The sequence below is a fragment of the Cygnus olor genome, chromosome 19 (assembly GCF_009769625.2).
Source record: "Cygnus olor isolate bCygOlo1 chromosome 19, bCygOlo1.pri.v2, whole genome shotgun sequence".
Lineage (NCBI taxonomy): Eukaryota > Metazoa > Chordata > Aves > Anseriformes > Anatidae > Cygnus > Cygnus olor.
Genome location: NC_049187.1, coordinates 10095956 through 10107844, shown reverse-complemented (window position 1 = coordinate 10107844; position 11889 = coordinate 10095956). Strand labels below are relative to the sequence as shown.

At 63.8% G+C, this 11889-nt stretch overlaps 1 protein-coding gene across 1 annotated transcript; it reads right to left on the bottom strand.

The window, feature by feature from the left end:
• Window positions 1-2156: 2156 nt before the first annotated feature.
• Window positions 2157-11889, bottom strand: PTGS1 (prostaglandin-endoperoxide synthase 1). Its single transcript, XM_040531285.1, is given in 15 exon segments — window positions 2157-3116; window positions 3192-3576; window positions 3802-3949; window positions 4695-4931; window positions 4933-4979; window positions 5556-5720; window positions 5723-5781; window positions 5923-6024; window positions 6121-6296; window positions 6477-6522; window positions 6524-6626; window positions 7256-7393; window positions 7476-7592; window positions 11316-11335; window positions 11804-11889. Coding segments are annotated over 14 exon segments (1809 nt in total). The 3' UTR covers window positions 2157-3116; window positions 3192-3211.

The following is an 11889-nucleotide window of genomic DNA, read 5'->3' as shown; positions in this document are numbered from 1 at the left end:
TTGCAGGGACACCAAAAAGTGAATTAGTACTGTAAGGTTCGTTGGTGTTTTATCGGAGCCAGATGATCAGGTTGTCACCCCAAGGAGCTTAACTCAGATGTTGGGTCATGCGCTCACCTGGGTGCCCGACAATGAAGGACAAGACTGAAGAAAATCAGTCTGATTTTATAAAAATAGCTGATTCTTTTTTGTCTTCAGTATAAAGTTACGGATAAGTATCTTAACATACCTAAAAAGTGATACATGCTCACTGATTTACATCTTACAAAAAGCATTCAAAATGTGCCTTTCTTGAAAAATCCAAGCAGACATTCCTGCTCTGGTGCCTGGTGAAGTGCCCCAGCCTGGCTGAAGAACTCATCGGATGAGGGTGAAAACGCTGCTGGATGCCCCCGATCCCACCCAGGTGATGGCTGTGCGCGGCTCGCACCTTGCGGCCCCCTTTGCATGCAGCAGCGCTGCGGGCAGCTGAGCTCCTCCTACCGTCCACTCCGGTCGTCGTCGTGCTCGGTGAATCACTGCTCCAAAGGTCACACAAACACGGGCAGATGTGCGCGCCGCCGTTTCACGCACCGCACGTACGCAGCAGCAGCGGTCTCCTGTCCAGATCGGCCCGCGGGGCGAGCTGCAGCTGTGCTCCCCCAAGGTGCTTGTTTAAAAAACGGTGCTTGTTTAAGGGCATCTTCTGGGCTGGCCAGGAGCAGGCAGAGCAGGGAGCAGCAGAACAAGGAGTCCGTCGGAGCAGGGTGTCCAGCAGCCCCCGGCTCCACGCTGGATCCTGGGTGCGTGGGGCAGCCCCCCGGGCGATGCTGGGATGCTCTAGGCTAAACACTGCATTCCAGAGCCGCAAGCTGCTGTCGTTTGTGCTATGTCAGGCTTGGCAGGGCTGCCTCAGCTGCACTATTCTGGCAGGATGTTCCTCCGTGGTGGCAGGGAACACCTACGCAGCAATCCTTGTGTGCCTGCCGGGCCACAGCGCGCTTATCAGCTGGTAGCAAAGCCGTGCTGGCAGGCTGCGATAGCTACAAACAAGAGCAGGATGTTTGTGGTCTAACTGAAACGAGCCGAGCTTGTGCTGCTAACCAGATGCTGAAGGATGCTCCGAGGCTGGAGCTCTGCACGGCGAGGGCAGTCGCATGCGTGCTTTGGAGGTGTCGTGGGAACACGGTGCGTGGCTCGCGGGGTGCGTTCCCCTAGGGGGAGATGCCAGCAGCCGTCCTGGGTGCTGCTTGCTCTGGTTTTGAGTGCTGCATTGCCACCTGAGCGAGGGCTGGGACCCTCTGGTGGGCTGGCAGCCCCCGGAGCACAAAGCCACCACACTGTGTGTGAGTGTCACCGGCACGCAGCGAGCTGCTGCTGGGAGCTGGGCGCGTTGGTGCCCAGGCGTTTTGGTGCCTAGGCATGTCCTGCATGCCGATGCCTTCCTCAGCAGCAGCGTGTGCAGTGTGGCAGAGCAGGGGTCTGCAGGGGACTAGGACCTCTAGATTGAGGGACATGGTGGGACAGCTTCTCTGTTGTTTTTTGTTTGTTTGTTTGTTTTGTTTTTGTTTTTTTTTTGTGGAAGTTTTCTCACCCAAGAGCAGGAGCACTGTCCCACCTAGCAGACGGTACCGCGAGGTTTCACCGGTGAATTGGCCGCGTGCCGCTGTCTCAAGCCCCATTGCAGGGGCTCACCAGGACAGAGCAGAAGCACAGGGCCGGGGCCCCTCCAGCTGCTCCAGCAGCACAGCAGGGAGCTGCAGCCTGCACCTCACCTGCAGCTGTGGCTGCTTGTGCCCTCAGGGGTGGATTTCACATGATACAAATACCCGGTGCTGGGCTTAAGCTCTGCATTACCAGCAGCAAAGCGCAGGTTTGTGGGGCAGTGGTGGCTGGTGGGAAGCAGCGGGGCCAAAACCTTCATGGAGGCTGTAGCACAGCCTCTGCCGAGGCACAGGGAGCCGGGAAGCTCCGCTTGTTTCTTCTCACGCAGTTGGCAGTGACACGGGCACGCTGTGGTGAGCATGGCCCGCATCGACAGCCCGGCTGAGCACTCACCTTCCACCAGCGCCGCTGAGACGTCTGCTCTCCCAGCTCCTGCTGGCCCCAGGCACCCTGCCTTGGCCTGGCTCTGCCGAGTGAGAGCTTGAAAACTTGCTGGAGGAAATGAGAGTGGCTTTTAATATTGTTTATTCGAGAGGTCCATTTTCTGGGATCTGACTGGGACCAAGGCCAGCGACCCTGGCCTCCAGCGATCGCATCACGCTGTTGGCGATGGCTTACATCTGCGAGCTGTGGAGCGGGACAAGCAGGTTCTGTGTGCCTTGGGGGACGTCATTTACTGAGCTATTAATGCAGGGCAGTGTAATGAGCATAGAGTGCAAGAGCCTTAACGGGTGATTGGCACAGAGGTGGCATGTTCGGAGCAGCCGTTGTCGTGGCTCCGGCCAGCCCAGGCCAGCCGTGCGTGACGGGGCCAGCGCAGTGCTGGGGCACAGGGGCCTGGGAGTCCCACCGAGACCTGGGGCTGGGCAGCTGGCACGGCCACACCGCTGCAACCGGCGTGACTGGGACTTTGTTTGTCCCAGGCCAGGCAAATGAGGCTGCTGGGCTGGGCTGGGCCGAGCCAGTGCTGAGCAGGCTGCAGGAGAGCCAGGTGAGAGCGCAGCCCGAGCTGGGCCAGAAAGGAAGGAAGGACAGACGGACGTCTGCAGCACATCATCCCCATCCCTCCCTCGCTGCCATGTGTGGAAGACAAGGCTGGGAGGGCTCCCTGTGCTTCGTGCCCCTCTCCGTCCGAGTGGGGATGCCCCTGCAGAAGAGGGCTGCTGGTGCTGGGAAGCAGCGGGAGCTGAGGGTGAGCAGGAGCAGAGGAGCTGGGAGCACCCCAGGGCGCTGGGGGTCCCTGGAGAGCCCCAAACGTGGCTTAGCACAAGGCAGGGGCTGGGAAGAGGATGAGGTCTGCTGAGCACGGGCGACGGCAGCTCTTCTCCCTGGGCTCTCGAGCTCTTCCCAGAGGGGGCACCAGCCTCTCCCCGCCAGCGTGGGGCTGAGCTGGAGCCTGCCCGGGGCAGACGATCGTCGGTCCTGCTCCTGCTGGGCACGGAGTGGGCAGGGGACCCCAGCCCTGCCGCTGCCTGCAGGGACGAAGGGGACACTCAGCACTGAGCGGGGGGCTTGTTCCCCAGCACCTGTGTGAGGACAGACCCTACCTGCGCAGGCCGTGGAGGTGCTAGAGTTCCGTAGATGGCCCACCGCCCCGGCTGCTGCTGGCCATGCCTCCTGCCACAGCGTCCGGCACCTGGAACGCCACGTACGGGCACCTCTTCACATTGAGGCACACGAGCTTCTCCAGGGATGCTGTCTTGACTATCTCAAAGCCAGTTGCTCCGCCAAAGGTACTGGGTTTCCAGTACTCTGGGGAGCAGATGGGGTTTCCGAGAAGCCCCTTCAGGGAAAACGGAGCTCCGATCTCTACCATGCTTTCTCCGAAAATGCCGTTGGGTTGGGGTTTCTCAAGCAGCAAGCCCGGATAAAACTCCAGCGCGTCGATGTCTCCATAGAGCTCCTCCAGCTCTGCCGCCTTCTCCTCCTCTCCTGCACCAGGTGAACACCAGACGTATCAGCAAGGGTCCGGCCTTGCGATGCGGCACGGGGGTGGTAGGAGGGAGACCTGCAGGCACCACACTGCCCCCGCTCACCTCCAGGCGAGGCTGGGATGGGGAGGAGCCCAGCAGGTCCCAAGCTCGGCTCAGGACAGCAAAGCCTCCGTGCTGCTGCAGCCAAGCCCGGAGAGCCCCGGTGGCAGCACGGTGCTCATACCTGTTAGCTCCTGGAAGGACGTGTAGGGCTTCATGCCAAACCTCTTCCGATACTCATTGAAGGGCTGCAGCCTCAGCTGCCGCGACTCCTTGATGACCCCGACGGCCACTTTCAGGACGTTGGCGTTGATGGTTTGCCCCCCGCCGATCTGGAGGGCGAGAAGACAAGGAGGGGCACGCTCACCTGAGGCACGGGGAGGCACCGGCCTCCACGGAGGCACAGCCCAGCCTCCGGCCCTGCCACGCTCCCAGGTGCCCACATCCTGGGCACGGCGCGCGGCCGCAGCAGGGCGAGGGGGAGCCAGGGGCAGTGCCAAAGACTGGTGGTGGCACAGCTCGGGCTGGAGCCTGTCTCCTGCAGGAGGAAGGCCTGGATGGCAGCGTCCCACCGGCTGGGGAGGAGGGAAGGGATCGCAGGGTCTGGGGTCGCAGAGGGAGCCTGCACACCCAAGAGCAGCAGGGCTGCGTGTCAGCCTTGTCGCTTTGCCCAAGTCAGAAGCGTTGATGTAATCACTTGGAAGAAAACATCCATGTGATGGCAGCAAAGAACAGCGTGAGACGAGCTGTTCCTGTGCCCAGGCTGCTGCACGGCCGGCCTGGGGCACAGAGGAGCCTGGCTGCACCCAGCAGGGTGCCAGCGTCACCCTGATGCTATTCCAGTGTCCCAGGATCAAGCAAATGGGGCTGCCAAGACCCAACCTCGCTACACTGCTCAGGGGGGGTGGGCTCTCAACGCACACACCACGTGCTGCCCTTGGGAACAGGCTGCGAATGCTGCACACAACCGGACATTTGTTATGGGTGGGCTGTGGCTGTGCTCTGACGATGCCTTGGGCCCGGGGTCCCGCAGCCCCCCATGGGACGTGCTGCAGAGAGGGGAGAGCAGGACCTTACCATCCCCGCAGCCTGCTTGGAAAAGGACTCCACCAGGGCCTCCACGCCATAGTCCAGGAGCATGGAGGTGTTGTAGAGAAACTGCTCGTAGCTGTACTCTTCCCCCTGGATGACGAAGGAGTCCGGCATCAGCCCGTGCCAGTGATAGAGCTGGTTGAACTCCACCGCGATGCGATTCCGGTACTGGAACTGCCTCCCGAACAGCAGCTCGGGGTCAAACTTGAGGCTCAGGAAGTACCGCTGAGGTGTGGACGTAGTCTTCAATGACGATCTTGATGGTCTCCCCTGGGCAGGAGGCGAGAGGAGGAGGTGTCAGCTGGCAGCAGGAGCAGCCCCAGCCCCAGCCGGCCCGGATGAGCCCTGGCTTCCCCATGGCTCGGGGCAGCCCCGGTTACTCATGTGCTGTGCAAGGCTCCCCGCAGCAGACTGTCCCTGCGTCCCTGCACCCTCTGCCGCCCGGACCTGCCTGACATTGGGCTTGTTGTTGGCTGGGAATTTCTGTCCTTTATCTTTTCACCGGGAAAGGTCAGCTTGCCAAAAACGAAATGGTTTCATAGAAAGCTGACCTCGATCTGGAGCTTAAAGACAGTGTGGTGGCATCGTGGGTCTTTCATAAGTCTACTGTAAGTTCACACAAAGTCACCTCCATCCAAAACCCAGAACATTAAAATGGAATAGTACAAAATGATGGCTAAACTGCTCAAAAATAATTTTTCTGATGGACTAAAGCCAACGATCCCCAGAAGGCTGCCAGAGGAACTCCTCCAGCCTTTAAAGCCAGGCTGGCTCCCGCAGAGCCCGACAACACCAGGTCACCGTGGGAGGTGGGACGCGAGGATCCACAGTGCCGCCAGCCCTCACCGATGAGGATGAGCCGAGCCGTCTGGAAGAGCTGCTCGTCACTCCAGGTGGGGTGCCGCTTCAGGATGTCACAGACGCGGTTGTGCTCACGCAGCCAGAGCGTGGCGTACATGCAGAGCCCCGGCAGGAGCCCGAACACCTCCTGACCCATCGCCAGCTGCTTTCCTTGGGGATGGCAGGCGGGTACACCATGTGGACCGGCGCTTCGGTGACCGAGGGGGGTAACCTCTCCATCCACCACCTCAGGGAGACAAGAACGGGGTGGCAGAAAGGGAGGAGGGGAGAAAACCACCCTGTCCTGGCAGCTGCCAGAGGGACGTGGGCTTCAAACAACATTGGAGCCCAGGGCTGAGATGCGTTTTGGCACATCGTGCCACGTGGTACCTGGAATTTGAGCTTCCCATCCCTGAAGAGCCGCAGCTGGTGCTGCCGCTGCAGGTTGTCCCCGTACAAGTGCCCCAGGTCCACCGCGAGACAGCGGGTGGTGTGACGGGAGCGCCAGCCCAGCCGTGCCACCCCCAGCCCCCCTCGCTCGCGCCGGCCGCCCTTGCATCGAGCCCTCACCCCGTGCCCCAGCGCCTTGGTGAAGCCGCGCCCCATCTTCCCGGACGTCTTGAAGAACTGGTGGGTGAAATGCTGGGCGAAGAAGGCAAACATCAGGTTGGTGCCCCGGGGATCGGCTTCAAACTTGTGCCGCAGCAGGAACCTCTCCGCCAGGAACTGGGCGTCGGGGAGCTGCCGCTTCCCTGCGGAGGAGGGGGTGACGCCGGTGCCCCGGCGGGTGCCAGCGGTGCCGTGCGGGCCCAGCCCGCAGCAAGGCACGGGCACTGGGATGCGGTGGTGCTGCACCAGGTACGGACCCGGTGCTGCTCTGCAAACCCAACGTGTTCATCGCCTCGTGGTGCCGGTCCTGTGCTGGGCACGTACCTTTGGTCCCATGGGCGTGGGGCAGTCATCCGGCACGGCGGAGGAGGAGGGTGTAGTAGCTGACGTTGGCGTAGGCCTCCCAGCTGATGTAGCCGTAGTTGGAGTTAAAGGTGGGGGGGCTGGGGATGAGATTGGCACGAACTGGAAGGAGAGAGCAGTCAGTGCCGTGGGGCGGCACCCAGACCCCGCTGGCATCCCAGGAACCAGGAGGTGATGGGCAGAGAGTCCGGCCGCATCCTGCTGTTGCTGTGCCCCCCACACACCCGGCCTTTTAGGGGCTGCAGTTCTCTGCAGGAGCAGGGGGGTTGTAATGCTGCACTAAGTGGATTCCTGCTGATGAATTAGATGAAAACATGCAGAAATGGGGAAAAACAGCCGGAGCTTGCGAATGTGTTCTACAGCTCTAAGAGCTGGAACCTAAATATTTAAGCAAAGTGATAAATGTAGGGACAGAAGTAACAAGGGCCAGCTCCATATTTCCACCAGCTGCTCCCTGTCTATTTGAGAGCCCTGGAAGGGGAGCGCAACGTGCTGAGAGCAGCATGTGTCTCAGCTGGCTCCCAGCCCGGTACGTGCGGGGCTCAGCCTGCGGCCCCACAGCCCTGGGCCCCTGTGCTAAGTACCTGGGGCCGGCTCGTGGGGAGGTGGCCCCAAACTGGTGCCACCAGGAGATGCTCAGCAGCTCCACTGCCCCCCCGTGCGGTGCGTGCTGGAGTCCTGCTCGGCCCCGGGGGACCCGTCCCAACCCCTCCCGGGAATCGCCCCCCGCACTGTGAGCACGAGCCTCATCAGCGTGTCCCTGAATGAAGTGCTGTTGACGATGTCCCAAAACCACCTGAAGTGAGTCAGGACGAAGTGGTAGAAGGCGGGACTGGGCTTCAGCAGGTTGTGGAGGCGCGTCCACAGTTCGGCTGGGGGAGACAAACCGGGCACCGCTCAGTACCGGCTGCTGCAGCGTTCGCCCTGCTAACACAGTCCGGGAGGGGGACTTACGCGAGGTGCAGTTAGCCCCGAAGTACCCTGTCCGCGTGCAGTCACACTCGTAGCCTTCCAGGCCAACCCGCACGCACACCCCTTGGTGCTGGCAGGGGTAATAGCAACACGGGTTCACTGCGGGGAGAGAGACGAGAGGTCACCGGCCATCCACGGTGCCACCGCTGCCCGAACGCAGCTGAGAAATAAAGGCAGAAAGGTGCTGCCAGAGCATCACACATGGGGTTCCTGTGCCCCGAGAGCCCAGGAGCTGGCAAACCCCTACAAACACAATGTCAGCATTGTTAATGGCAATTGTCTGGGCTGGAGTTTGCTTTGGCAAGCGGCTGCTTTGCCCGGCCCCACGGACGGGTGGAAGGGGCTGACCGCTGGGCTTCTTCCTCCCGGCTCCAGCCCTGGCCCTGCCGCTTCCTCCGCAGCCACCTCCTTGCCCGCGCGCCCCAGCTGCAGCCGCCAGATAAGGGCCCCATCCTGCCCTGCCTGCATCCACCGGGGTCCCAGCAGCTGCCAGTGCCCCCCCGGTGTCACCCGGGCACCGCAGCTGGGGCCGGCTCCTGCAGACGCGTGGGCGGCCTGGAGCCGCTGCCCCCCCGCCAGGACCTTCTCCGGCCGCCCTGCGCGGCGTCGGCGTGGGAGGAGGTCGGGGCTTGGACGGACGTGGCTCCAGCGGCGCTGGCACCCCGGTATCTGCTGCTTTCCCTGCCCCAAACGGGGGACGACAAAGCTGGAGAGGAGCAAAACCACATTTCGCTGCCGGAGACAGAGCCCAGTGGGATAAAACAGTCCCTGCGTGTGATGGAGGGATGGAGCACAGGGGTGGTGGGGACATGCGGGGACAGCCGCGGCACCCAGGCGCAGCGCTCTGCCCCGGTGCCACCAGCAGAAGGCTCCGGGAGCTGTGACCGGCGGGTGGCCGCAGCATCCTCAGCGCTGCGGGGCTCTGCCCAGTCGGCTCCAAGTTCTGCTGGAGGCCGGAGCCAGGCTCTAACGCCGGGGGGGTGGGCAGGCACAACGCGCAGCACATTTTCCATAGGAAATTGAAGCTAGAAATTAACATCTTTGAAAAATCAAGCTAATTTTGCAAAGTCTCCCAGTTTCCCAGGCAGCTCGGGGCCAGGACGGGGGGGGGCTGCCTGGGGCCAGCAGCTCTCACGACTGCTCTCAGCCCTGGGATCCCGAATCCCTCACGCTACGGGGGGCGGCTCGCAGAGTTCAGCTCCCAGCCCTTCCTTCGGGCTCCCTTTCATCTCAGCTCTTTTCATGTATCCAGCCTCCGTTACACATCCAGACGGGAGGCAGCGGGCAGGTCCTTATTTATCTCGGACAAATTAACTTCAGACCACCCGCCTGCAGCTTTTTGTAGCATGGAAACTTTTACCGTGCTGCAGCGCAGCCAGAGCATCCCTCGAGCAGTTCCCGCGCCAGTAGCTCTGCGCTTGGCTCCACCACAAACCTCTGCAGGAGTGGCCCCGCTCCCTGCCCCGGCCAGCTCGGGGGGACACGGGAACACCGCGGGTGCCACGGCCGTGGGGCCGGGTGGCTGCTCCGTGCCAGGGCCCCGCAGGCAGCTGCCTCCTGCCGGGGTCACAGCGGTGTCAGCGCCGTGGGGGCCCGGAGGTGGGGCGGGAGCGGCATGTCCCAGCCACAAGGGCGCGAGGGGACGCGGCGTGTCCCAGCCCGTGACAGCCGCCCCCCGTGGCGCTCCCGGCCTCTCTCCACCCCAGGCAGGAATCCGGCCGGGACGGCTCCAGGTGTGGGGAAAGCTGCTCCCGGCCCCCGCGCTGGATCGCGGCCCCCTCCGTGACGGCTGAGCCGGTGAACACGTGCGATCACCGCTGAAAAATGCCAGATTTTGGGGACGACATCCGCTCTGCGAACCGCAGCCAAAGCGACGTGGGGTGAATCATGTGCGGGCTGGAGCCGGGCTTGCCCGGTGGGACATTCCCGTCTTGCGCACGGCTCCGTGGCTGCGGGCTGCGAAGACAACAAACGGCTCACACGCTTGTTTTTCTGACTGGGGATGGTTTCCTCGGGTTTTCCATGAGCTGCTCCCAGCCCGCGCGACGGAGCCAGATTGTCATCTGCAACCACTTCTGGCCGCACCGCCAGCGACAGCAACCTGCCAGGGCCACAGCTGCGCCGCACATGGGGCTGGCGGCTCCTCCTCCCCGCACCTGCGGCCAGGCGCTGGGGGCTGCTTCCAGCAGTGGCACCGGCGCTGGGGGGGGCACATGGCCATGCCACAGCAGCGGCCCCTCTCTGTGCCTGTGCTCTGTCGTCCCCTCCATGCAGCGGAGCCGAAGCCCCACGAGCGCCGCCGCGGACGGGGCAGGAAACCCGACCGCAGGTGGCGGAAATGGGCACAAATCAAAATCGGCTCTGCCGAAGGCACCCGCGGGGTCCGAGCCCAACCTCCCTCCCCGTGGTGGGACCCCAGGCACAGTGGTGACATCCAGGGGCCCTGCAGCAGCAGTGAACGGCGTGGGACCCCGATGAGGAGCAGCTGGAGGGGCCGCGGGGTTATTTTGATGGAATGTTTGCTCTTGAACAAAAGCACAGCCCTGAGGGCACGGCAGCAGTCAAGATCCCAAGGGCAATATCCATGGGTGCAAATGGAGAAACACCACGGGACCAGCCTGGCTCAGCTCACAGCCTGGGAAAACCTCTATGGGGAGCAAACATCAGAGCTCTGAGGCAAGGTGGAGCCTGCGAGGGGCTGAGAAGTGCTCAGAGCAGCAACCATCAAGTGGGCAGGAGGCTGCAGGCAAAGCCCAGCATCCTGTTATTCTGTCTTCTAGAGCAGATCTGAGCACAAGATTAAGGCCATGGTCCTCCGGCTGCATGCCTCCCGCAGCCCATCTGCTCTGCTGGCAGCACCTCGGGGCACGGCACAGTTCCCCAAATTTCTCCATCAGGTATCTCCCTTGCTAATTAAAGCTTGGAGGAGAAGCATCCTTTTGCGTACATCCCGGCTACGGGTTCTCTCCCCACCTGGTGAGCTCTGCTTTGGCCCCGTCCTGCAGCCGGCAGCTCCGGGGCTGGCCATGGCTGCACCAGCCCGGCGTGTGCCTGTCCCAGCCGCTGCAGGCTGCGTGTCCCCAGCCGCTCCCTGGGGCCCATCCTGTGGCACCCAGCGTGCTCAGCCCTTCCGACGGGACCCGCAGCGAGGTGCCACAGCCCCGTGTCGGTCTGAGTGCTGTTCCTCCTCCCGCAGCACTTGCTCCCATGCCTCGAAGTGCCGTAACCCCCAGCTCATGTTCCCGTTTCGGACGCACACGCTGCCGAAAGAGGGAAGTCTCCACCTTAGGGGCATTGTTTCTGGGCAGGAACAGCCGCCTCAATGCCGATAAGTCCCAGCAGGATGGCTGCGGGGAGGGGGTGAGGGGCAGGGGGAAGGAAGCCATGCCCTGTTCCAGCAGCCCCCTCTGCCCCGCTCAGCCCCAGCCAGCTCCCTTTGGGTTGCTGCACCCATGTCCTGCTGCCCCCCCCAGCCCCGGCCCATGGAGATGGGGCCACCATCGACACCGCTAGCACCAAACACAGCCGGAGCCCCGCCAAGGGATGCCAACCACGTTCCTGTGCTGGCTGAGCGGGGAGCTGCAAAACCCAAGAAGTTCCCTGAGCTGGACCCGGGGTGGGCTTTTCTCCATGGAAGGGAGGAAAATCCTCTCCCGGGAGAGGGACCGGAGGCAGTGTCCCCCTGGGGACCTGGAGGAAGCTGCTCCGGGGGAGCACATGGAGGGAGGTGGATCACGACGCCGCGAGCAGCGGTGCCATTGACGCCCCCGAGCCCCCCGAGCAGCCGCGGCGATGCCTCGGGGGGCACTGGAGCCGTCACACTGCAGCCAGGGGCTGCAGCCCTGGGGACTCCCACGGCCGCGGACACGCGGGGGCTACTCCAGCCCCTGCCGGTGGCCCCGGGGGGCACAGCAGAGGCGGGGGAGACCCCTGGGACCCGGCTCCTTCCCCCCCCCCGTGTCCCGATCCCGCGGGGCCGGGCACCAGCGGGACGTGGGCACGATCCTGCCCCGGGACCCCACGCGTGGCCCCCCCGGACACGGCCAGCGCCTGGAGCACCGAGGGGATCCGGGGGGGTCCCGAGCTCTCCCCCCGTGCCCCTCCCGGGGGCAGCGCCCCCAGCCCCGCTCCCCCCCGCCCCCCAACATCCCTCCGGGGCCCCGGCCCCTGCAGGATCCCGGCCCCGCTCCCCCCTCCCAGCCGGGTCCCCCCGGGTCCCCCCGCATCCCCCGGCCCCCCCGCCCCGCCCGGTCCCGCATCGGGCTCCCCCCCCTCCGCCCCGTACCGGTGCCGGTGTCGGCGGCCGCGGCGCTCCGGCGGCGCAGAGCAGCAGCGCGGGGGCGAGCAGAAGCCGCAGCCCGGCCGGGGGCGCCCGGGGCCGGCACCCACCGCCCAT